The sequence below is a fragment of the Mercenaria mercenaria genome, chromosome 13 (assembly GCF_021730395.1).
Source record: "Mercenaria mercenaria strain notata chromosome 13, MADL_Memer_1, whole genome shotgun sequence".
Classification (NCBI taxonomy): domain Eukaryota; kingdom Metazoa; phylum Mollusca; class Bivalvia; order Venerida; family Veneridae; genus Mercenaria; species Mercenaria mercenaria.
In genome coordinates, this window is record NC_069373.1 from 24,698,621 (window position 1) to 24,725,212 (window position 26,592).

At 35.6% G+C, this 26,592-nt stretch overlaps 1 protein-coding gene and 1 long non-coding RNA gene across 4 annotated transcripts in view; one reads left to right on the forward strand and one right to left on the reverse strand.

Moving 5' to 3' along the window:
* The window catches only part of LOC123529321 (origin recognition complex subunit 5-like), a 331,040-nt gene that overhangs the window by 59,455 nt on the left and 244,993 nt on the right, over nt 1-26,592 (reverse strand). For all 3 annotated transcript variants that reach the window (XM_045309605.2, XM_045309606.2, XM_053521347.1), the window contains exon 11: nt 14,380-14,490. In XM_045309605.2, the coding sequence (XP_045165540.2) occupies nt 14,380-14,490 (111 nt within the window). The remainder of the gene's footprint in view (nt 1-14,379; nt 14,491-26,592) is intronic.
* LOC128547851 (uncharacterized) lies at nt 21,481-23,669 on the forward strand. The gene is made up of 3 exons (XR_008366696.1): nt 21,481-21,563; nt 22,182-22,428; nt 22,846-23,669. It is a non-coding gene; the product is annotated as an uncharacterized LOC128547851 (long non-coding RNA).

Here is a 26,592-nt window from a genome sequence, read left to right on the forward strand (position 1 = left end):
CCCTATAAATCTACCTCCAGTAAAAGGAGGTAATCCCAAAGCAAAGAAAGTATTTTTTCCACAATTCTGAATTTAGTATACCCAAATTAGTGTTCTGCTCAACCTGGGGCTAGAGGGCGTGGACGGTAGCATGCATTTCCACTACTGTCCATGAACAGGCTCAATCAAACCGAGCCTGCAACATTTTCGTTTTTGTCGTGTTGAGCGACCTGTGAAGTTTCCACTTTTCTCTATTTTACCTTTCTGAAATGCAGTCCATTAATATTTTACACAAAAATATCTTTACATAGATTTTGTTTATTTGCAAATTTTCTCAAATAAAACAATTTTCAAGAGGATTTTCCTAATTCCACTGGTGTTGATGACGTTCCCAAAATGATGAAAAAGGACCTGTCTACATAATTGTTATCTCTAATAATGAATTAATATTAATTCGTCAAATCATTCAACGTACAATCCATAACTGATGAATAATATAGACCTGCAACTATCATTCCTAAGACGTTTCAGTCAAATCACACAAACAGTATAATAGGAGTAGTCCGAACATTTTTTTTCCAGTAAAATGAATAATAGACATAAGTCCTAGAAAATATTTTGAGCAGTATGTACCAACGATATGCACATCTTATTTCAATAAATCCCTTAGGCTTCAATGAAATTTGGAGATGAATTACAGAAAAAATCTCTTCATAGACTTTATGTATGATAATCAAATGGCCATTACTCAGTACAAGATCATTTAAATATGAACCTCGTGATACATGCTCAGCTAGAATTTGTACGGATCATTCCTATGAAATTTGTTTCAAATCCTGCTTATTATAAAGCAGTTTGGACAAATTTCATCCAAAAACTACTTTTAAGGGATCCTTACTCCACAAAAAACCGAGGATACGCACAACAAGGCTTCATAATATCATTTCTGTGAAGTTTAAATCCTAGCAGAGGATTTTGAGAAGCTAGATCAGGCTATATGAAGACGGACAGACGGACTTACATATGACGAAGGCAGAAACAAAATGTATCAAATGAAATGGGAAACACAGTGTATGGAACTTTTGTAGAATTATTATCTTTTTTTAAAGAAATCTTATTCTAAGTACATGTACATTTTGGAGAGCTCTTGATAAAACACTTTACTCATGCTTGGTTAAAGCAACTCTTCTAATGTCTTATGAGAACATTCCTTTACTAACATTCATTTATATTGTCCCAAATTTAATTACTTCCTATACAAACATAGAACATAACCAAGACTCAGTTCCATTCAGTCTGTTTATATAATACTTGAAGACTTCTGTCATGAACAATGTCAGCTAATGTAAGTTACTAACAGTGAATGAAATATTAGTATGCCTTGAGAAGACCCCCAGTATTTACAGCACATTCACAGTTCATTGTCCACATCAACTTAAGCCGACAATGTCTAATAAATGTTCATGGAAAAGAATGAAAGAAGTTTAATGAAATTCTACCAACTGGTTGGTTTATTATGTACAAATCTGTAGATTTTTAAACAATTAAAGGGCAATAACTCTAAGGGAAATTGACTAATAAAAAAACAAGAGGGCCATGATGGCCCTATATCGCTCACCTGTTATCACTGCACCTGAGGACAAGAAGGTCCTCAGAAAAAATATCTAAGTCCAAAGGACAGGAACAACAAAGGAAAGAAATTTAACCAAAAAGAAAAAAATCTTACAAGGTACAGATATGTCAAAATACACCTAAAAATTGGAGGTACCATCCATGTTGTACCACAGAAAAGTGGTCTCGGTTTTTCCCTAGGGCCAATAATAAAAAAAGTTACTAAAAATAAGCTATTTATATTAACGTAAAAGGGAAGTAATTAAAAAGAAAATTATTGTAAGTGATCAAAAGAAGGATCTGCCAAATAAATCTGCTGACATAAATGAAATTTCAGATCAGTATCTCCATGAGTTACGGAGATATACCCATTTTAATTTGAAAAAAAGGGAGGTAATTTGACATAAAATCAGTTCATAGTTATCTACCCTGATTGGCTCAGTCCAACTAATGACAATAATGAAATTTCAAATAAGTCCTATAAGTTCTTACTAATATAAATCCATTTTGACTACAATCAGGGGAGGTAATCAGATATAAATAACTCTGGAACCTACGATTGGATCTGATTTGTCATGGAATCCAAGATTTATTGTTGTTGAAGATATTCTGGAAGTTTGTATCAAATTAAACCATAAATGAAGTCTCTATATGGCTGCAAAAGCCAAAATAGCCAATTTTGGACCTTTAAGGGGCCATAACTCTCGAACCAATGACAGAATCTGGCCAGTTCAAGAAAGGATTCAAGATCTTGTTGTGATACAAGTTGTGTGCAAGTTTGGTTAAAATCAAATCATAAATGAAGTTGCTATTGTTTAGACAAAGTCAAAATAGCTAATTTTGGCCCTTTCAGGGGCCACAACTCTGGAACCCATTATGGGATCTGGCCGGTTCAACGAAGGAACCGAGATCTTATGGCAGCACAAGTTTTGTGCAATTTTGATTAAATTCAAATCATAAATGAAGCTGCTATTGTGCAGACAAGATCAAAATAGCTAATTTTGGCCCTTTTGGGGGCCATAACTCTGTAACCCATAACAGAATCTGGCCAGTTCAAGAAAGGAAACAAGATCTTATAGTGATGCAAGTTGTGTGCAAGTTTGGTAAAAATCAAATCAAAAATAAAGTTGCTATTGTGCAGACAAGGTCAAAATAGCTAATTTTGGCCCTTTCAGGGGCCATAACTCTGGAACCCATGATGGGATCTGGCCAGTTCAAGAAAGGAACCAAGATCTTATGGTGATACAAGTTGTGTGCAAGTTTGGTTAAAATAAAATCATAAATGAAACCACTATCGTGCAGACAAGAAATTGTGGACGGACGACGGACGATCACAAAAGCTCACCAGAGCAACCAAGATCTTATAGTGATGCACTAAAAACTGGACAGGCATCATCGCAGTATGTTGGTTCATGTTTATTTCAAGTTTCATGAAATTCCACCTGCTAGTTACTGAGAAATGGCTGCGAACAGACGCATGGACGGACAACGCCATTTCAATACACCCCTCCTGATTTCATCGGCGGGGGATAAAAAGTGGCCAAGATAAAAATTCTTACAATATTTCAGGCAGACAAACATTCTCACCAAGTTTCATGCACATCAAATGAACAAGAGTGTTAACAAGCTTTTCCTTTGTTTTGACAGGGTGACCTAGTTTTTGACCCAATATGACCCAGTTTTGAACTTGGCCTAGAAATCATCAAGATAAACATTAATAAGATAATAATTCTGTGCAAGTTAGTATCAAATTAAAGCAAAAATGAAACCTCTATATGGCTGAAAGGGCCAAAATAGAAAATTTTACCCCTTTCAGGGACAGTAACTCTAGAACCCATGAAGGAATCTAGCCAGTTTTCTAAAGAAACCAAGATCTTATTGTGACCTAAGTTGTGTGTAAGTGTGGTTAAAATCATATATAAAATGTCACTTCTATCGTGTTCACAAGGTATAAATTAACGAATTTTGGCTCTTTCAGGGGTCAATCAGGGGCTGTAACTCCGGAACCTATGATTGGATCTGACAGATTCATCATGGGATCCAAAATTTATTGTTGTTGAAGATATTTTGCAAGTTTGTATCAAATCAAACCGTAAATGAAGTCTCTATATGGCTGCAAAAGCCAAAATAGCAAATTTTGGCCCTTTATGGGGCCATAACTCTGGATCCCATGACGGGATCTGACCAGTTTTCAAAAGGAGCTGACATTTTATGCCAAAACAAGTTGTATGCAAGTTTGATTAAAGTTGATGGCAAAATGTGGTCTCTATCCTGTTCACAAAAAATTGTGGACAGACGGCCAACAAAACGAAGGGCGATCACAAAAGCTCACCTTGCTAAAAGTCAATTTGTAACTAAACTTTAAACAAGAGGGTCATGATGACCCTGAATCGCTCACCTGAGTAATATGAGCCACATGTTTAAAATGGCAAACTGATGCTAAAATACTAGAGATGCTTTTGAGAAAAGCGCATGTCTCCCACAACTGCCTAATCATCTAAATAGTAAGTCAGTCTTTATATACTGTTTACTTAATCCACATGTGCATGCGCTTTCCTGACACCAAAAGGACGCATATACTACTAGCAGTATAGGCGCCGGTTTAGGGGTAAAATTGCGCAAGAAATCTGAGTGTTTTTGGTAAATCAAGGGCCATAATTCCGAAGTGCTTAGGCCGATTTGGCTAGTTATCGAACTTGTCCGAGCACTTATTGGGAGACACATTTTGTTGAAGTTTGGTGAAGATCGGATGAGAAATGTTCGACTTAGAGTGCGGACAAGCTTTGTGGCAGACAGACACACACACACACAGACTGGAGTAAATCAATATGTCTTCCACACCACTGTTTGGTGGGAGACATAATTAGAAAGTAGGTCAGTAGTTTACATTCATGGTCACTGAAAGTCAGTTTTAAGATCGGTGTGCAAAACTGTAAATGTCATCCAAATTTCAAGGCTGTATCTTAAAAAACAAGAAAGTAGGTCAGTAGGTCAAGGTCACAGTCAAGTGACCCCCTAATCACATGGGGTCATCAGGTAATTATTATTAAGCAGTCTAGGAAATATGATCTGAGTATCTATTCCTATATAATTCATATAACAAGTGACCCCTAGGGTGGGGCCTCTTTTCACCCCAGGGGCATAATTTGGGCAATCTTGTTAAAAATCCACTAGGCAATTCTACATACCAAATATCAAAGGCCTAGGCCTTGAACTTCAGACAAGAAGATTTTTTTCCTATAGATATGTCTATGTTAAATCTTGGACCCCACGGGCAGGGCCTCTTTTCACCCAAGGGGCATAATTTGAACAATTTTGGTAGAGGAACACAAGGCAAGGCAACATACCAAATATCAAAAGCCTAGGCCTTGCAGTTTCAGGCAAGTAGATTTTTAAAGTTTTTTCCTACATATTAAGTCTATGTAAAACTTGAGACCCCCTTGGGCATGGCCTCTTTTCACCCCAGGGGCATAATTTGAAAAATCTTGGCAGAGGACCACAAGGCAATGCAACATACTAGTACCAAAAATCAAAAGCCTAGGCCTTGCAGTTTCAGACAAGAAGATTTTTAAAGTTTTTTCCTATATAAGTATATGTAAAACTCGAGACCCCCGGGGCGGGGCCTCTTTTCACCCAAGGGTTATAATTTGAACAATTTTGATAGAGGACCACAAGGCAATGCTACATACCAATTATCAAAGGCCTAGGTCTTGTGGTTTTAGACAAGAAGATTTTTAAAGTTTTTTCCTATATAAGTCTATGTAAAACTTGTGACCCCTGGGGCGGGGCCTCTTTTCAACCCAGGGGCACAATTTGAACAATATTCATACAGGACCATTAGATGATGTCACATGTCATATATCAAGGCTCTAAGCCTTCCGGTTTTGGACAAGAAGATTTTTAAAGTTTTTCCTTTCGGTTGCCATGGCAACCAGAGTTCTGCATCGAATTCAATTCTTTGAACAACTTTGAAAGGGGGCCACCCAAGGATCATTCCTGTGAAGTTTGGTGTAATTCTGCCCAGTGGTTTTCAAGAAGATTTTTTTTAGAAAATGTTGACGGACGGACGACGCACGACTGACGACGGACATTGAGCGGTCACAAAAGCTCACCATGAGCCTTTGGCTCATGGTGAGCTAAAAAGACATTAATTTTTTGATTCCACTTACCCTTTTTATTTTTTATACAAGCACTATTACATTTACTCAAACTTTTTATGGTGACCAAGTCACTAATGCAAATCTACCAACAAATCAATGCAGTATTACTGCTACATAGCAGTAAACTAAAATGTTGATGCCCAAATGGCAATAATGTCAAGCCCATTTTTTGTAGACATGTCATCGCAGTGACTCAAACATTTCAGCAAACTAAAATCAAGAGCAGTCCGTAAGACAGCCAATGCTCGACAATTCGAATTGTTGTCCCAGAAATAGGAATATTACCCTCAATGTTAAAAGATCTAAGAGTTTCAATCCAGTATCTGCATTAGTTTTGGTGATAGTAACTTGCATGCAAAACTTTAACCAGAAGTTTTTATGTTCAAAGTGGGACATAATTTTGCAAAATACATGTCAGAGTTATGGGACTTGATAATATCACCTAGTTTTATAAACCCTTAGAAACATGTGAAGTTTCAATTCAATATTTGCATTAGTTTTTGAGATGGTAACTTGAATGCAAAACTTTAACTATGATTTTCTAAGTCCAAAAGGGGGCATAATTTTGCAAAATACATGTCAGAGTTATGGGACTGGATGCTATCACCTATTTTTATAACCCCGAAGACACATGTAAAGTTTCAAATCAATATCTGCATTAGTTTTGGAGATATTAACTTGCATGCAAAACTTTAACCAGGCTTTTCTAAGTCCAAAAAAGGGATGCCATAATTTGCCCAAAATACATGTCAGAGTTAATGCGACTTGATCCTGTGAGGATGGTCACTGACCTAGAAAAAGTCAAAACAAGAGGGTCATTGACCCTAAAGCGCTCACCTGTGTACAAGGCTTCAAGTGTGTTTGTATAAGACCAGAGTTAGGTTTCTTCTATGTTAGCCTATATTATATACATACCACACACACATTGAACCTAGGGCAATAATTCGAACAAATGCGGTAGACATTACAAATCTGATGTCACACACCAAATATCAAGGCTCTGGCTATTATTGATTCAGAAAAGAAGATTTTTTTAATATAAGAAGTTTCTAATATAAAAGCCTAAAGTAAGTACACGTCAGACACAGGGCGTGGCCATTTTTTTTTACCTTAGGGCAATAATTTGGACAAGTATGGTATTCAAAAAGGGAAAAGTGACCACACCCCCTGGCAGCCACGTTTTTTGATGAATCGGAATAATTTGAACATTCTTGGTAGAGGGTCACACAAGAACCATTTGTGTAAAATTATTTTACAAGAGGGCCATGATGGCCCCTATATCGCTCACCTGAGTACCATTGCTCTTAATGATAAGATCAAGTTTTGACATAGATCACATAGGCATACACATTAAATATCATCAGGATAAATATTTTCTTGTAATGGTCCCTTTTGACCTATGGGTCATGTACTAGTCAGGGCCAATCTCCATACCAAGTTTGAGGTTCCTAGGCTCAAATGCTGCATTTTTGTACTAGCAAAACTATTCTTTACCCTGAAAGACATAAATAACATTTAAAACCAATCTCATTAGATGCTGCTGAGGTATATTCATTTACATAAAATAAAGGGAGGTAATTTGTCAATTTATTTATTTATTTATTTTGGTTTTATGGCGCACCAACACAGTATAGGTTATATGGCGCCAAACAGGACTACAGATTTTGGTTTCACATCTCATTTACATCGAGATAAAAAAAAATTGTCAAAAAATTCAGTCAAAAGTTATCTACCCTAATTGTCAGAGTCCATCTGATGGCATAAATGAAATTTCCAATCAGTATCTTCATTGGTTACTGAGATACATCCATCTTCATTTGAAACAAAGGGAGGTAATTTGACATAAAATCAGTCCATAGTTATCTACCCTGATTGTCTCAGTCCAACTAATGACAATAATGAAATTTCAAATGAGTCCTATAAATACTTACTGAGATGAATCCATTTTTTATTAAAATCAGGTGAGGTAATCATGTATTGGTATATGCATGTAGAAGATACAGAGTACAAGCCTTTAGAAAAAATAAATTAGAAAAATCAATAAACGTTGAATCAAGAGTTATCTAACATGACTATTTCTTACCATGGAAGACATAAATAATGTTTCAAACCAATCTCATTAGAAGCTGCTAAGGTATATTCATTTACATAAACAAGAGGACCATGATGGTCCTGAATCGCTCACCTCTTCCCACATGACCCAGTTTTGAGTATGACGTCGTTTTTTCTATTATTTGACATAGTGACCTAGTTTTTGAGCTCATGTGACCCAGATTTGAACTTGACCTAGATATTATCAAGATAAAAATTCAGACCAATTTTCATGAAGATCCATTGAAAAATATGGTCTCAAGAGAGGTCACAAGGTTTTTCTATTATCTGACCTATTGACCTAGTTTTCGAAGGTACGTGACCCTGTTTTGATCTTTATCTAGATATCATCAAGGTGAACATTCTCACTAATTTTCATGATGATCTCATGAAAAATATGGCCTCTAGAGAGGTCACAAGGTTTTTCTATTTTTATACCTACTGGCCTAGTTTTTGACCGCATGTGACCCAGTTTCAAAATTGACCTAGATATCATCAAGGTGAACATTCAGATCAATTTTCATGAAGATCCATTGAAAAATATGGCCTCTAGAGAGGTCAAAAGATTTTAATAATTTTAGACCTTCTGACCTAGTTTTTGTCTGCAGTTGACCCAGTTTCAAACTTGACCTAGATATCATCAAGATGAACATTCAGACCAACTTTCATACAGATCCCATGAAAAGTATGGCCTCTAGAGAGGTCACAAGGTTTTTTATTCTTTGACCTACTGACCTAGTTTTTTAAGACACGTGACCCAGTTTCGAACCTGACCTAGATATCATCAAGGTGAACATTCTATCCAATTTTTATGGAGATCCATTCACAAGTATGGCCTCTAGAGAGGTCACAATGTTTTTCTATTTTTAGACCTACTGACCTAGTTTTTGACCACACATAACCCTGTTTCGAACCTGACCTAGATATCATCAAGATGAACATTCAGACCAATTTTCATACAGATCCCATGAAAATTATGGCCTTTAGAGAGGTCACAAGGTTTTTCTATTATTTGACCTACTGACCTAGTTTTTGATGGCACGTGACCCACTTTCGAACTTTATCTAGATATCATCAAGATGAACATTCAGACCAACTTTCATACAGATCCCACGAAAAATATGGCCTCTAGAGAGGTCACAAGGTTTTTCTATTATTTGACCTACTGACCTAGTTTTTGAAGGCACATGACCCACTTTCGAACTTGACCTAGATATCATCAAGGTGAACATTCTGACCAATTTTCATGAAGATCTCATGAAATATATGGCCTCTAGAGAGGTCACAAGGTTTTTCTACTTTTAGACCTACTGACCTAGTTTTTGACCGCACGTGACCCAGTTTCGAACCTGACCTAGATATCATCAAGATGAACATTCAGACCAACTTCATACAGATCCATGAAAAATATGGCCTTAGAGAGGTCACAAGGTTTTTCTATATCTGACCTACTGACCTAGTTTTTGATGCACGTGATCCAGTTTCAAACATGACCTAGATATCATCAAGTGAACGTTCTGACCAATTTTCATGAAGATCTTGTGAAATATATGGCCTCTAGAGAGGTCACAAGCTTTTTCTATTTTTAGACCTACTGACCTAGTTTTTGAAGGCACGTGACCCAGTTTCAAACTTGACCTAGATATCATCAAGGTGAACATTCTGACCAATTTCCATGAAGATCTTATGAAATATATGGCCTCTAGAGAGGTCACAAGGTTTTTCTATTTTTATACCTACTGACCTAGTTTTTGACGGCATGTGACCCAGTTTCGAACTTGACCTAGATATCATCAAGATGAACATTCTGACCAATTTTCATGAAGATCTTGTGAAATATATGGCCTCTAGAGAGGTCACAACATTTTTCTATTTTTAGACCTACTGACCTAGTTTTTGACGGCACATGACCCAGTTTCGAACTTGACCTAGATATCATCAAGATGAACATTCTGACCAACTTTCATAAGATCCCATGAAAAATGTGACCTCCAGAGTGGTCACAAGCAAAAGTTTACGGACGGACACACGGACGGACGGACGGACGACGGACGACGGACACCGCGCGATCACAAAAGCTCACCTTGTCACTTTGTGACAGGTGAGCTAAAAATAAAGGGAGGTAATTTATCATAAATTCAGTCAATATGCATCTACACTGATTGTCCAAGTCCAGCTGATGGCATAAATAAAACTTCAGATCAGTATCTTCATTAGTTACAGAGATATACCCATTTTAATTTGAAATAAAGGGAGGTAATTTTACATAAAATCAGTCCATAGTTACCTACTTTGATTGTCTCAGTCCAACTAATTTCAATAATGAAATTTCATTTCATATTTACTGATATAAATCCATTTTGACTAAAATCAGGGGAGGTAATCAGATATAAAATAAGTGAATAGTGTCTGGGTCAACCAGATGACATACATTAAGTTTCAAAACCATTACCATCAATAGTTGCAGAGATATAACCATTCAATGGATAAGTGCTGACTTTGACCTCAATGTGTGACCTTGACCTTCAAGCAACGGGAATGGATATCTTATTGTGATTTAAGTTGCATGCATGATTTTCTAAAGTTGAATGCAAAATGTTCACGAGGCAAAAAAATTAACATATTTTGGCACTTTCAATGTTCATTCAGGGGCTGTAACTCTAGAACCTATGATTGGATCAGACTGGTTAGGGTTAGGGCTAGAGTTATTTTGCAAGTTTGTATCAAATCAAACCATAAATGAAATCTCTATATGGCTGCAAAAGCCGAAATAGCAAAAATTGGCCCTTTAAGGGGCCATAACTCTCAAACCCATGATGGGATCTGGTCAGTTTTCGAAAGGAATCGAGATATTATGCCAATACAAATTGTGTGCAAGTTTGATTAAAATTGATTGCAAACTGTGGTCTCTATCGTGTTCACAAGAAATTGTGAACGGACGACGGACAGACGGATGACGGGGGATCACAAAAGCTCAACTACTTGACAGATGAGCTAAAAATCGGGCTAGCAGTTTCAAACAAGAAGATTTTTAAAGCTTCCACTATACACAAATAAGGAAAAGTGACCACACCCTCTAGCGGCCATATTTTTTGACGAATCAAAATAATTTGAACAATCTTGGTAGAGGGTCACACAAGGACCATGTGTGTAAAATTATTCTAAAATCGGGCTAGGAGTTTCACACAAGAAGATTTTTAAAGTTTCCACTATATACATATAGGGAAAAGTGACCACACCCTCAGGCGGCCATGTTTTTTGACGAATCAAAATAATTTGAAAAATATTGGTAGAGGGTCACACAAGGACCATTTGTGTAAAATTATTTTAGAATCGGACCAGCAGTTTCACACAAGAGGATTTTTAAATTTCCACAATATACATGTAGTGAAAAGTGGCCATGCCCTCTGGCGGCCATGTTTTTAGACGAATCACAATAATTTGAACAATCTTGGTAGAGGGTCACACAAGGACCATTTGTGTAAAATTATTCTAAAATCGGGCAAGCAGTTTCACATAAGAAGATTTTTAAAGTTTCCACTATATACATATAGGGAAAAGTGACTACGCCCTCTGGCGGCCATGTTTTTTGACGAATCAAAATCATTTGAACAATCTTGGTAGAGGGTCTCACAAGGACCATTTGTGTAAAATTATTTTAAATCGGCCAGCAGTTTCACACAAGAAGATTTTTAAAGTTTCAACTATATACATATAGGGAAAAGTGACCATGCCCTCTGGCGGCCATGTTTTTTGATGAATCAAAATCATTTGAACAATCTTGGTAGAGGGTCACACAAGGACCATTTGTGTAAAATTATTCTAAAATCGGGCAAGCAGTTTCACACAAGAAGATTTTTAAAGTTTCCACTATATACATATAAGGAAAAGTGACCATGCCCTCTGGCGGCCATGTTTTTTGACGAATTGGTATAATTTGAACAATCTTGATAGAGGGTGACATAAGGACCATTTGCGTGAAATTATTTCAAAATCGGACCATCGATTTAGAAGATGTCGTTTGAAGATTTTTCTATTTTTAGCTCTGGCGGCCCCTATGTACAACCAAGGAACATCCACGCCAAGTTTTATCAAAATCCATTCAGTGGTTAAGGAGGAGATGTCTTTTAAACACAATTGTTGATGACGGACGGACGACTTGACGGACGCAGCGTGATCACAATACCTCACCATGAGCACTTTGTGCTCGGGTGAGCTAAAAATAAGTTTCAAAGCTATATGCCTTTAAATGATAGCTATACATACTTGCATGCATAACTTTAACCAAGGTGCAATGCTGACGCCAGAGTGAGTAGATTAGCTCCGACTATTCTTAGAATAGTCGATCTAATAAAAGCTCTATACTAGTCAGTGTTAGCACTGACAATAATTTTTACCCCTTACAGTGACAAAAAACCTTTGACATAGGGAGCTGTGTCCTATGGCAATACTCAATGAGGGAATTACTTCTGCCAAATAATTAAGACTGCTCAACAAATGCCTAGACATGATCTGATATGACCTTTGACCCTCAAGTGTGAACTTGACCTTTGAGACAGAGACCTGGGGTTTATGCAAGAGAGGCAAACATTAATGCCAAATAAAAAGAAGAATGCTCCATGCATGTCAGCATGTCAAAGTCACTTTAACTTTCAAGACGGACCTGAGGTTTGCGCACAACACTCTTTCCCAGTGGATAAACACTTACACCAAATAAAACTAGAACTGTCACAGGCGTGACGAATAATACCCCACAATACGGCCTTGTCACAGAAGTACTGTAAATTTTAAGTTGGAAAGGGGCCATAATTATGTCAAAAAATGGTGGTTTGTAGCCAAAGTCGAACTTGACCTGTATTTTATGATGTTACACCTGTGTACCAAAAATTATTTAAATCTGTCAAGCCTTTCATGAGTTATTGTCCGGAAACCATGAAAACCAAAGGACGGACCGACCGACCAACAAACTTACTCCTATATACCCCCTCAAAGTTCGTTTGTGGGGGTATAAATAAGACTGTTCCATGCATATCAAAGTCATGGCCAGGGCAAGATCTGACATGACATTTGTGACCCTGACCTTTGAGATAAGGAAACTGCAGCTTGTGTTTGACACTCTGTCTAACTGAAGTAAACATTCACACCAAATATAAACAAGATTGCTCCATGCATGTCAAAATTATTGTCCAAATAAAATTGGATGGACACACTAAAGTATATACACTTAACAGCCATTTTGACAACTATGTCAAGCTTACCACAAATAATGCTTTACAAAATTACCATTTTTAAAAGTAAAAAACTTTTTTTGATAAACATGAAAAGGTGTGCTTTAAACCAGAAATATTAACAATAAAATGAAAAAAAATATCAGAAAAAAAAACCCAGAAAGTATTAAACCTTTAGTGTTTTTTTTACACAAACTGTTCATGTGTTTTCAACAATTAATGAAATAAGAGACCTAAAGTCACTGTTACGCGTGCCGATTGTAAACAAATTCTCAGATGATTTTCGATGCGTACTGTATTCCAAGGTATATGTTATCCCAAGATTTTGTTACAAGATGGGGGTGCATAATATACACGGTAGCATAACATATTGGAGTGTTTACGGTATTCAACAGCCTTGTCAATTGAATGCATATAAGTCGATAAAGGGGCATAATTTTGTGAAAATGCAAAGGAGAGTTATGGAACCTGTGCAACTGACGTCACATCACCACAGTGAACAAGTGTGTTAAGTTTTAATCAATTCCCATGAGTGGGTACTGAGATACCAGCTTCCATACAAAAACTTAACCCCCACAAAAAAAAGTCGAAAAAATTATAATTTTGTAAACAAAAGCTCCGCCAAGCGAGGCAATACGCCCAAAGGGTAATATCAGAGGGGGACGGAAGCAAAATTAAAAAAAAACTGATACTGAAGGGAAAGAAACTAAATGAAAATGGGGGAAGGGGGTGTAATGTAGATTTTGCAGTCTGTACATTGTCATCACCACCTGCCTATATTCCAAGTTTCAAGTCAATACCTTCAATAATTTTTAAGTTATGCTCTGGAGATGTAATACGATGGGCAGACTTAACCTTGACCTTTTACCTACCACCCTGGTTCATGCACTCATGCATCTAATCACCATCTACCTACATCTACATCCCAAGGTTGAATGGTTAATAATGCTATGTACACTAAATATGACAAATTTGATCTTTGAGCTCAAATTGTGACCTTGATCTTAAACCTACTGACCAGGTTCATGTTCTCTGCACATCATGCCATGTTTGATGTCAATACCTTCAATGGTTAATAATTTATGCTCTGGACACGAAATATGACAGACAAATTTGACCTTTGAGCTCAATTTGTGACCATGACCTCGGACCTACTGACCCGGTTCATGTGCTCTGCACATCATCTCATTGCCATGTTCTTACATGCCAAGTTTGAAGTCAATACCTTTCATGGTTATTTAGTTATGATGGGGACACAAAATTTTTTTGGCATATAAAAGAATAATGGTATAACTGCCTTAAGTGATTACCTGCATAAATATATTGGCTGTTGGAGCGACTCTTCCATCCACTATAGAGTAGAAGATGGCCATCAATCTATCTAGAGGAAATGGCTTTGGTCCCAGCATATGGTTGCTAGTCTACAAAAAACAACTACAGATCAATATTATTTCATTTTGTAAGAGGAATGTACTGAACAAGTTAAACATCCTACTGTAAGTATTGAATCTGTTTCCATTTACTAACAGCTAGTGCCCAACAATATACCACTATCTCAACTTTTTATATAACAAGAGGCCATGATGACCCTAGAACACTCAACTGAGTTTCAAAGCTCAAATGTTTCTTTATTGCTATGGTAATGACTTATTATTTCTGCAGAGGGTATTCTATGGACATCACACACTTTGTTATTTGTCATCATGGGAGAATTCTTAGGACACACCCGGAGTTGTCATTTAGCAGCCAAATAACATCCACAATAGCTTCCTAAATATACAGTATAAACAAACACTAGATTTTTATTGTGCCTTTCATGCAAGGCATTCATGTTTTCAGTAAATTAACCATGAATAAATAACTTTCACACTGTTTCTGACTCAGACCTTAATTTCCCCATGAAGTTCTATAAACAGATACCCTGAAATCCCGAAAATAAGCCGCAGCTTATTTTAAATTTTCGTAAGGATTTGGTGGCTTATTTTTGAGTCTGGCAAACTTTTGAGTACATATATTCAGTACGGGTTTAAAAACTGGCGTATTTTCGTGTACTGAAATACTGAAGATACAGATGTTATATTTTTATGCTTTTTAGTAAAAACATTGACATTGGTAAATACTTCTGAGATGCCTGTGTTGTGGGGAATACAAATTTTAGTTTACTTAACGCTGTCTTGTTGAACAGCCTATCTATATGTTCGTTTAATAGTTTGCTTGGAAGCAGTGGTTAGCAGATTACTAGTAGTAAATTATTACGCCAGAATAACTGACATGTCAGGATGACACCACCCTTTACTTAGAAAGGGAAAATAAAAACACAAATACTGAATAAATTTGAAAACCAACCAAATTTTTACTTATCTTTCTAAACTAATATTTTACAAAGTGATCTAAATATACAAGTTAGAAAAATGCCAAAAATACTGATAAAGATGACAAATCAGCTTACTGAATGAAAAGATGAAGTTCTTAAAGTTCTGTCAGAAAGTAAATAATAATCTCAATAAATGGTATTATTAAAGTATCTAAATGTATTTTGTGACTCTGTACTTTTATGACTCTGTTCAAAATTAAGGCGTAAAAAAAAAATATGTATGTTTCCGGTGACCCGACCGACCCTAATTTTAGCCCCCGACCCTAAACTTTTTTTCGGACGAAAATTTGCGGGTGGTTCTTACAGTTCTATATTCACATCCATTGTATATTGACGAGTTAAATTCTGGATAGGACGAGTCAAAGAAATATTTATTTTTATAGCACTTTGGACGAGTTGACTTCGCTGTATACTCGGCCGATCGGGCGAGTGGTTTTTACGTCGTAACTTTACCAAGTTCAGAAATTATATCACGAAAAAATACCTGGATTGACTGGAATTAACCCGCGAATCATAAAGATATCAAAACGTCATGCCGGTAATTTTCCATTCCACGAGCACTGGCGACCTTTCGTAATATTGCCGTTACTTATGTTTATCGACACGAACACAAAAAACGCGCGTAGTGCATTCATTTTTTAATATAATAACTTCAAATTTTCAACACCGCTTGAGAAGTAATATAGTTTGAATTCTATAATAATTTTAATAAGACATTGACAAAAATGTAGGCAAAATTCTATAAAAACGGCCGAATTTTCATGTAATCACTTGTAAAATTTCAAACAGCGCGATCTTAATTACTTATTTCTTTCTTAAAGTAAATAAATGATACATAATATGGTCATAAAATTCAGACTTTTGAACAGAAAGTATAAAAAACAGAATTAAAAAATCTTAAATAATGAAAAAGCGGCAGCAATTTAAATACATTGAGTAAAACGATTTTTTCGCAAACAGATTTCTGTTAGCGCGGCAGAATAGGTTACGTGACCTCGTGAATGTAAATAGAAATGTCGCTTTAGAATAACGCAGTATGATGTTGTTGCAGTTTTTAATTAAGTTTTAAATGAATCTTTTCGCACAAGAATTATTTTTGACACTACACTTTGTAAGATATTCTTCTCTAACAATAATGTAAATTCTTTGAGGGCAAACAGGTCACAGAGGTAGGATATCCGGAATAATCGTTTGACACATTTACCTCTCAGTTCATTCGTGATGTTGTACATTCGCTAAAAAAATAAAGAAGAAACTTTTTATTGATTTCTTCTCAACAATTTAAACACGGTGGCGATACCCTGGGTATGCAGGGGTGCAATATGGCGGCGGAATCTCTCGATTCAGGTAACATTTTTCATTATTACTACTTAACCAATTTTAAAGAAATAAAGACGAGTGCCAGCTCATAAGAATACTACATCCTCAGCTATAAAGCTTGGGCTCCTGAGTTTCGTAGTTTTTGTGAAAAGTGCAACGGCGCAACCTGACGGGAAAAAATGCAACTGCTATGTAGGGGGGCATTTTTATGAAAATGACTAAACCAACTATCCCCGTGTGTTTCGAAAAACGGTTTGTAGGGCGGAACCGGGCTTGATATGTTCCAAAGCTGTTGTAGAACTTTAGCAAGTGAAATCACCAGTTTTCGGCGATTCCGGGCGATGGAAAGGAAATGCTATGTGGGGGAGGTGTTTTCATTATGTTATGTGGGGGTGCTTTTGACATGTGGGGGTGACTTAACTGGCTGCTAGAGACACGCAATAATACAGACAAATAAAGCCAGCGAAAAATACTTTTAACTGTTAAAGGCATATTATATGTCAATATATATTGTGATGATGTCCGTCCGTTCGTCCTTGCATGTTTCTTCTCATACATCGTTGGCACTAAAAACTTGAAACTTGATCACAATACTGCTATGGCCTTTGGAGAGTGCATTTTCATACGACACCTAGATAAAAAGCTGTAGGTGTCAGAAGGGGCCTAGATCTATTATATTAAATTTGGTCATAACTTGTTCTAAATTAGTTCTTGACCGATTTGGCTAATAATCAAATAACAACCTTGTTGACAAGACGTTCAATTATATTCTTTAATATTTGACCTTTAGGCATACAGACACTAAATAGAATCAAAGTACTGAGAGGACTGATGGGGGCAATGCTTTGCAGTTTCAAGACTTGATGTAACCCATTCATGTCAGGGAAGTACATACAGGCATTATGTAATGCACTTGTGTGTGGCAAGAAATGGAGTGATCACAACTTTAACAGTGCAATATATACAAATTATTAACTTTGTGTTCAATACACTTCTATATTTTGTTCAAAAGGTAAAGATAAAAAATCTAGTCTTATCCAATAGCAGTTGTTCATCGACAAACAAAAACCTTTCATTGCCAGGTTTGATAAAATGAAAAGATAAAGCTAGACAATGTATTTCAATCTCTTCAATACTTCTGTTTGCACTCTATGTCCTGACATCATGTGTTCTTGACAGTCTAACAGAAACAGGTAAACTTTGTAACACTTTATGGGAGTTTGGAAAGAAAGTCAAAATATTCCAATATGTGAAAGTTTAAAGGAACAGAATTTCCTTGAACTGACATTGAAAAAAATCTAGGCTATGTTTTCTAATGTGTACAATACTTATCAATTAAAAAAGTTAAGGAATGTTTTTTTGTTACAAATAAGCATCATTTTAATAAGGAGTCGTCATTAGTTAACACACAAACACATGTAAAAATATTTTTATAGATTTTTTTTTCCATTTCAGCTACAGTATTGCTAAAATTCAGTAACTGTTTTCTTAAAAATACACATGATATATGATGATATTATTATCCATATTGTTTGTTATGTTTGTTGATCAAAATAACATTGTCTGTTTCAATTTAAGGTTATTTAATATACACTTGTATTTCAAACTATCATTATCATAATATAAGAAATACATTAAACACTATGAAAACGGTGATTCGTCATATCAATGAGCCTACCGAACTGGCGTATACAGTTAGGTTCCAGTAAATTAGGATACGAAACACCCGTGGAAAAAGAACAAGATTTCTGGTGGTTCTGCCTTCGAATATCACCATCAGAAAATATTTGCACTCTCAGATAGATGAAAAACATTAAACTGGTAACATAAATGTACATCTGCAGGGATGATTACCAACAAAATGAGGCCAAAATATAACGGGCACCTGTGGCAAGTTATCATCCGGGAATGGTGGATTACCTCCCATAGCAAAAATTACTCGGTCTGAAAAATGATGAAAACGTATGTGTACGCGCAGTTATAACAGTATTTAGCGCACTTTTTACGTTAAACGATAATTTTACTGCATGATCAGCGTATATTCAGGATGCTCTCTCCAATTCACAGTACATATCCATATTGACGCACTTTGCGAAATCTGCTACTTCGGCGGTTTCTTTGCGTCGGCACCGGCACCGGCTATTTTTTGCTATAAACAGTGCCCAGGTAGGTATGGGAGGCGAAAAATCGAGCTGCCATCCATGATCATAGGAATGCTGCTCAAAAATAAGTAGAGCACGGAACATAAGATTGTCTTTCCTACGTTTTATAGTGACTTTACATTTTAATTATCAGCGATTTTGCTCGCAACTCGATGAAATTTGTTGATGGTGTACTGACATGGAACACTAGCCCGACTTTTTCCACAGTCTTTAACCCGTTTTTGCTTTGATATCATACATATCAAGCACACTATTTGTATTCATTTATCAATATTCTTCAAAATTAAAACAGATAAATAGGCCGAAATGTAAATGGATTTTTTTTTAAAACCACTTACTTTCGATTTGGTCGTGGCACCGGCAGTCTCTCTGCATACCAGTTTTTTTTCTTCTTTTTTGCACAGACAGGCTCTCTGCATTACGCACAGAGAGGCTCTAGGGCTAATGACTTTTTGGAAACATTATAGCTTAATTAATTTGTTGTGTTTATCTGACTTTTTATAACTGCCAACCTGTTTATAGCATAGCAAAGAATCGCCGGTGCCGACGCAAGAAACCGCCGATAACGCAAAGGGTCCGCCGATATGAATATGCACCGTGCAATTGTGTATTAAATTTTAATAACTATTTGAAATTCAATTCATTTTTATGCAACTTTTGTGGACAAGACATTTTGATTAACGATTTACAGTTGATTTCGAGATCAAAATCTATAATTATACATAATATAAAATCACGAATAAGGACGGTCCGACCAAGAACATAAATACGCCTTTAAGCTTTAAAATGTTCTTAATAGTTGATGTAAAACAGAAGTAATCTGTTCATAGTTGATTTTACGAATTCGAACAATGAGAGAAAAAATCTACTGACGATTATTAGATTAGATAATAATTACAAAAAATCAAACTGTCAAATTAATTCCCCCTCCATCTTCCCCCGAACCAAATAAGTCATAAATTCAAACTGACGAATAGTTATTGATTTTTCTACCTATTCTATTTCAAGTAAAACACAGTTTTTTTTATTTTATTTTTTATTATTACCTTTTATACAGTAGTAATTTTTATCAATAACATATCTCTTGAAAATGTTTACTTAGACATGCGAAAAGTATTTCATTTCAGCACTGTATTTTCTGAAATAATATTTAAAAAAAAAAACACCTGCACAGAAAAGATATTTTAACAGACTGCGAATCGGGGTCTGTAGGATGTTGCCGCATATTTATAGATTCGCCTACTGATAAACGGTACTGACCGCCGCAAACTGATAAAGTTTCTCAATACACATCCACAACAGTGTCGAGGCACGGCGATGAAAAAAATCAATAATCTATCGGCTTATCAGTGGCGTTGCAATGCCATAATAGTTGCTATTTTCACGCAGAATCATGGACACCTTTTTTTGAGCGTATTGAAACTAGTTATTGGATTTCAGAATAGGTCACATGATCAAAACAAGTGTCGGTTTTAGAATCGATCACGTGATCAAATCAAGCGTCTTTGTTATTCTTACGCATAAGAAGAGCTATTATAATTTATATTTATAATGCAGTTTAGTTTTCGTCACATACTGTTGTTAATATAAAATGTGTAGATCTATTTAATCATGTCTGGATCAAGAATATAATTGCAAAATGCAATATGAAAGTTATGTTTGGTAAATACTTTGGAACTTGTTTTCTGTGTTGTCAGGTTGGTCATAAGCTCGACAAGAAAGTTGAAAGACGGTTTGTTAAATCTGGGGTCATTGCCCCCAAAAATGGCGCGTAATAATGGCGGATACAAATTGTCCTCAGTTTTTTTGCTCTGTAGAGCTATTTTCCTTATTTTCTTTGCAATTGTTTTGCTAAAATCACATGACAGATCTATGCTTGACATGTAGGTAGCATTTTCATAATGAAATAACAACATGACAAAATTTTTCATGGAAACGTAGATCATACACAACCAGTATAATTTGGGGTCTCATTTTTTAGCTGATTTTGCAGTTTGTGTGTTTGACTGAAATTATTTTTCTTGCATCAAACATGACGCCCACTTTTCTTTTGATTTTTAGTTAGCACTGACAATATTCTTCAAGAAAATGTAAGTTACAGACATTTAAAATGGGTCCTGATGTGTGCTGCGGTCATTGGAAATAGGTCAGTGTTATATAGGATAAAGAACAACAACTATTTGACTTTTCATCTTTACTTTTAAAAGTCGGAACATAGTCATTTTGATGTCCATCTGATATTTGACATCTACTGTTTAAACGCTAAAAGCAGTTAGTTTGCTGTAATATTTTTTTATTACTTCACACATTTGACTCGTATTCACAAATACCAATTCTTGTGACAAGATGTTCACTTTGATCTATTTAAGTATGTCCTTCATTTTACTTTGATCTTTGCGTTTAAAAATCAGAAATAATTAAATTCCCCATAGCCTTTGTCAAGTTGGCTGTAATGTAAACCGAACAATCCATGCGACAAAAAAGCGGCGTATGGTAACATTCATAAAAACTCTTTTAAAGAAATTGGAAAAAAATATTAAAGGTGGCATTAGAAGTTCAGGGGTGGTATAGTACGTCATCAACAGGTGCGCCCAACACTTCCCGATGCGGCTTTTTTGTGTCAAAACATCTCGATTCGGTGAGTAAACTTGCAATTATTACATTGATAAATAATAGTTTCGGAAATGACATATAGTCGAAAGTACCCGCACATGCGTCTAGTTTATCATTTACGTTTGCATTTTTCAAGAAAGCCTTCCGTTTAAGAGAACATTCCTGCACAATGCACTTCATGGAAACACTTCCCTATTCACCACACCGTATTATGTCGCATAACAAGAGTTTACATGCATTTCTGATAAATCCAAGCATCGACGGGTATTCTTTTATGGTAAACAGATGTTAGTGATACCTTGATTAGTCACTGGAATCTAAACTTTCCGAAAAATCAGTAAACTAAAATTTTGCCTTCCCGGTTCACCAACTGAATTGATGTCCTTCCCGGCTCACCAATTTCCAGCATGACTAATATCTGGCTGTAAATGTGATCACGCTTGCCTGGAGGTTCTATAGTTTTATTAATTCGAATAACTAATTGTTAGAGTGCTTGCACTAGATGGTTCGTAAACTTCATTTAAGCATTTGAAGATAATATTGAAAGAACGAGGTATATCTTGAACATATGTTGTATATACTATATAGAAACGTGCATATGAATGATATATGTTCTATCATGTCCTTATATTTGTTATTTTAGGTACATGAAAGATGAAAAAGGAAACAAAACTTCTAGTCTGCATCAATGGAATTGTCAATATATGTTAAAAAGTATTGCTGAGTGATCGGCATGCAAGACATAATTGAGGTATTATATTTTCCAAAAGCTGTACGACATAATATTTGAGAAGTGGAGAATATCCTCTAACGGAATTACCCAAGACAAGGATTTCAACGCTCAACTAGGTCTTCGTACCGAACACGACTATGTCGGTTGCTGTTTGAAGGTATGGATATAAAGAACTGATTTAATTTCAATAATGTTACAGTAGATAAACCTTAATAAGGGGAATAGTTAGATAGGCACTTCGACACATGATAATATAAATAGAAAGTATTTTGGAAACCAAGTTAGCTTGTTACTAAAATTATTTTTTCATGATAACAATATATGGCGTGTCATCGAAAATAGTCGAGTATAATGGCTTTGATTCCGAACTGGAGTTCAAGGCAAGACTCGATGAGACGAATAAGAATATGCATTGATAATATGCTAAGTAAAGCAAAATTATATAGTTAAATTATTATCATGTGCTGTTTTTTAAAGGAGCAACCTTTTAATATATTTTAATAGGTATAAAGTCGCACCAATGCAGTTTAGTTTTTAATGATATGCTACTATTTAATTTTGTTTAACGTTTCAGGGCCACGTGATCATCACAATTGCTCGGGAAAATGAGAAATTACTGTATCGCACCAACGAAATGTTCTTATTAAGGAGTTTTAGATGTGCGCAGGGAAAAAACAAGAGTGACTGCAACCGAATTATAATTACCATGTAGTAGAATGGGACATCGACTGAATCTACACTAGAAAGTGGTTCAGGATTAAATATTTGACTAATGTTCAGATTTTGCCTGCAAATCTTAGTGCACCCAATTACATGTTAAAACTCGAAGTGAGCTTGAACAGTGGTAGAACAATTTTACTCGCAATGTAAATTATTTTACTTTTCTTAAACTGTTTAGTTGTTGAAAATGATGTTGTATAAAAGATTATTTAAAATAGGAAATTTTACTGATTTTTTTATTTAACCCTTACACAGTGGAAGCCGTTGTGACATAAACATACGCACATACACTTTCAAGACATAGCAACATTTTCCATTTTCCTTTTTTATCAGCTAATGTTATATATTTACACAAATCAACGAAAGTAGATTTATTACTTGATTGTAGCAATTCTAAATTTTATACACACTTATACGAATATAATGATAACGTTTCATTAACTTTGGACGTAATTCTTTATAACTCAACATTTAAAAAAATGAAATTCACCTTAAGTTTCATTAAGATCGCATATCTGACAAATTCGTTCCACATTGTATGCTTTAATTTTCTTCGATCAAGAAGTAGTGTACATCTCTATGTCACATATTCTCAACAATTGGAAATATTCAGACACGACAGGGAACCCTAAAATAATTACAAAACTTTTATGGTAATTTTAGTGTAAAAGAAAAACGATAAAAGACTATTGGTAATTTATTATCACATATTCTCACTGCGAAAAAAGGGTCAATATACGGGAGTGTACGGTCCCGTATATTTCGAAAATACGGGCGTATACGGGATGTATATTACAAATATACGGACCTTATATACGATCCCGTATTCGGAACATCTAGTATACGGGAAGTCCGTATATTTGTCATGCATATACGGGATCCCGTATACGCCGAATATACATAAATGTATATTTCCCATATATATGCAATATACGAACTTTCCTAAAAAATCCCTAGAAATGGTGTTTATTCGTGTCCTGCTTTAACATAAGTTTCATTTTCATGTATTCGAAGGGTCTTGAGACTTTTTTTCTCGTATACTTTGCGTATTTTAGAATATACGGAACACGTATACGAGCCTGTATATTCCGAATATACGTAGTATACGGATCCCGTATTTTTGTCATATACGGACTGTGATTGCATCTAATATACGGGGCATATACGGACTTGTATTTTCTTATATACGGGCTTTGGATTTTTTCCGTATACGCATGATATACGTAGTATACGGATCCCGTATTTTTGTCATATACGGACTGTGATTGCATCTAATATACGGGGCATATACGAACTTGTATTTTCTAATATACGGGCTTCGGATTTTTTCCGTATATACATGATATACTAAGTATACGGATCCCGTACTTTTGTCATATACGGGGCATATACAAAACTGTACTTTTTGATATACGTGCTACGGACTAGTCCCGTATATGCATGGTATACGCAATATACGGATCCCGTACTTGTGTCATATACGGGGAAAATACGAAACTGTATTTTTTATTATACGGGCTACGGACTAGTCCCGTATATGCATGGTATACGCAATATACGGATCCCGTACTTGTGTCATATACGGAATGTATTTGCATTTGATATACGGGGATATACGAACCTGTAGTTTTTGATATACGGGCCAGGTTTTTCCCCGTTTATGCAAGATATGCAGAGTATACAGATTCCATATTTGTGTCACATTTAGACTGAATTTGATTTTCGTATTCGGGGAATTCACGGACCAGTATTTCTAAAAGATACATTTACCAGACTTTTCCCGTATATGCATGTATAGTATACAAATCCCGTATTTTTCTTTTATGTAAACTGATTTTGTATATGGGCACACACTGAAAGATGACAAAATGAATGTCGGTGATACCTACAGCAGAATACGGTATGTTAGAAAAAAGCAAGACAAAGACAGGGTATGAGAAAAAAAAATCATATTGTTATTAATTGGAGACATGTCAGATTAAACTAACATTTTATTCAACTTAAATACTTTTTAAATCAGTTTTTCAAACGGTTATGAATCATTTTCATTTCTTGTCCAAATGAAATAAGCAGAATTAAAATGTGAGTAATCAATAACATCAAGCATTTCTTTATATTATTATATGTTCATTTCTGATTGAAAAACTAGCAATTCGCACATTTAATTCTGCGCGGTTGACTCAACAAATCAGTTGAGTATCACTTCTTTTACTATTGTCTGTACATGTTTTCGTTATTCCCATGAATGCTGATTACCGCTATAGGCTTTTCGATTTGCCATCTTCTAAAAAGAGCAGTACACCCCTCCTAATGTCCGAAGATGTACTTTAAAAAGACGCATGTTGGTTCTGTACTGGAACACGATATGTAAGCAGGTTACAAATTATGAACCACATGGAAATATTCAGTTTCCTGATCTCAATAAGTATAAGCTTTTATCTGTTGTTACGAATGTCACTGAGAACGAATGGCTCATCCGGGCTGTCTGTCTGCATCTGTTGATCAAATTAGTAGAAACTTCACACATAAGTATATTCTCTATCGTGAAAATAAATAGTCGTCCCGTTTTCTGATTCCAGTAAACAACTCTTGTGTCAACCTGGAATAAAAAAAAAATGCACGCATTAAAAGTTATAAAAAATCGACTCTGGCAATTCATGGATACTGATAATTATATCTATTAAATGATGTGAAAATTATGACGAATAAAATGACATGTGGTCGCGCCGGGAAACGAACCCTGACCGCAGCGGCAATAAAGAAGTTTTCCACTGTCGTTACCAATTATAACGCAAGGGAGGGTTTAGTGTTTAATGCACGTTAAATATACAATTTTTATCGTAAAAATTAGTTAAAACATCTAATTCTCATGTGTTTCCGCAACATTATAGTCTGTCAGTATATGTAGCATAATTATACACCATTAATATCCATATATCTAAAAAAATATAATGCCGTGCCATGAGAAAACCAACATAGTGGGTTTGCGACCAGCATGGATCGAGACCAGCCTGCGCATCCGTGAAGTCTGGTCAGGAGCCATGCTGTTCGCTTTCAAAGCCTATTGGAATTAGAAAAACTGTTAGCGATCAGCATGGATCCTGAGCAGACTGCGCGGATGCGCAGGTTGGTCTCGATCCATGCTGGTCGAAAACTAAGACTATGTTGGTTTTCTCATGGCACGGCTCAATTATATATTTTATTTCTGTTCTTGTCGGACAATCTGGAGGCCAGTGCCTTTTTTTAGTATTCGTTTAAACATTGCGTTATTTCTTAAATTTATTTTAACCCCAAGATTGCATACAGTTACACTAAAAAAATAAGATAATTTAATTGTGTCAAATGTTTAATCACCCTTTAAATTTCATTGGGATAAGAAATATCCGGTCAGTGTTGTTTCAAGCTGGGTCATAAAAATATGATAACCCACTTACTACAAGTGATAGGTACTTTAAATTTTATGGTTTTATGGTTAACCTGTTAAGTACATCATTTTGCGCCCTGCTGAAAAAAAAAGACGTTTGTGGTCATATTTGAAGATTTACAGCTGTAAAATGGCGTAAAACAGAGAACTGAAAAAATACCAGTCAATCGGAAATAT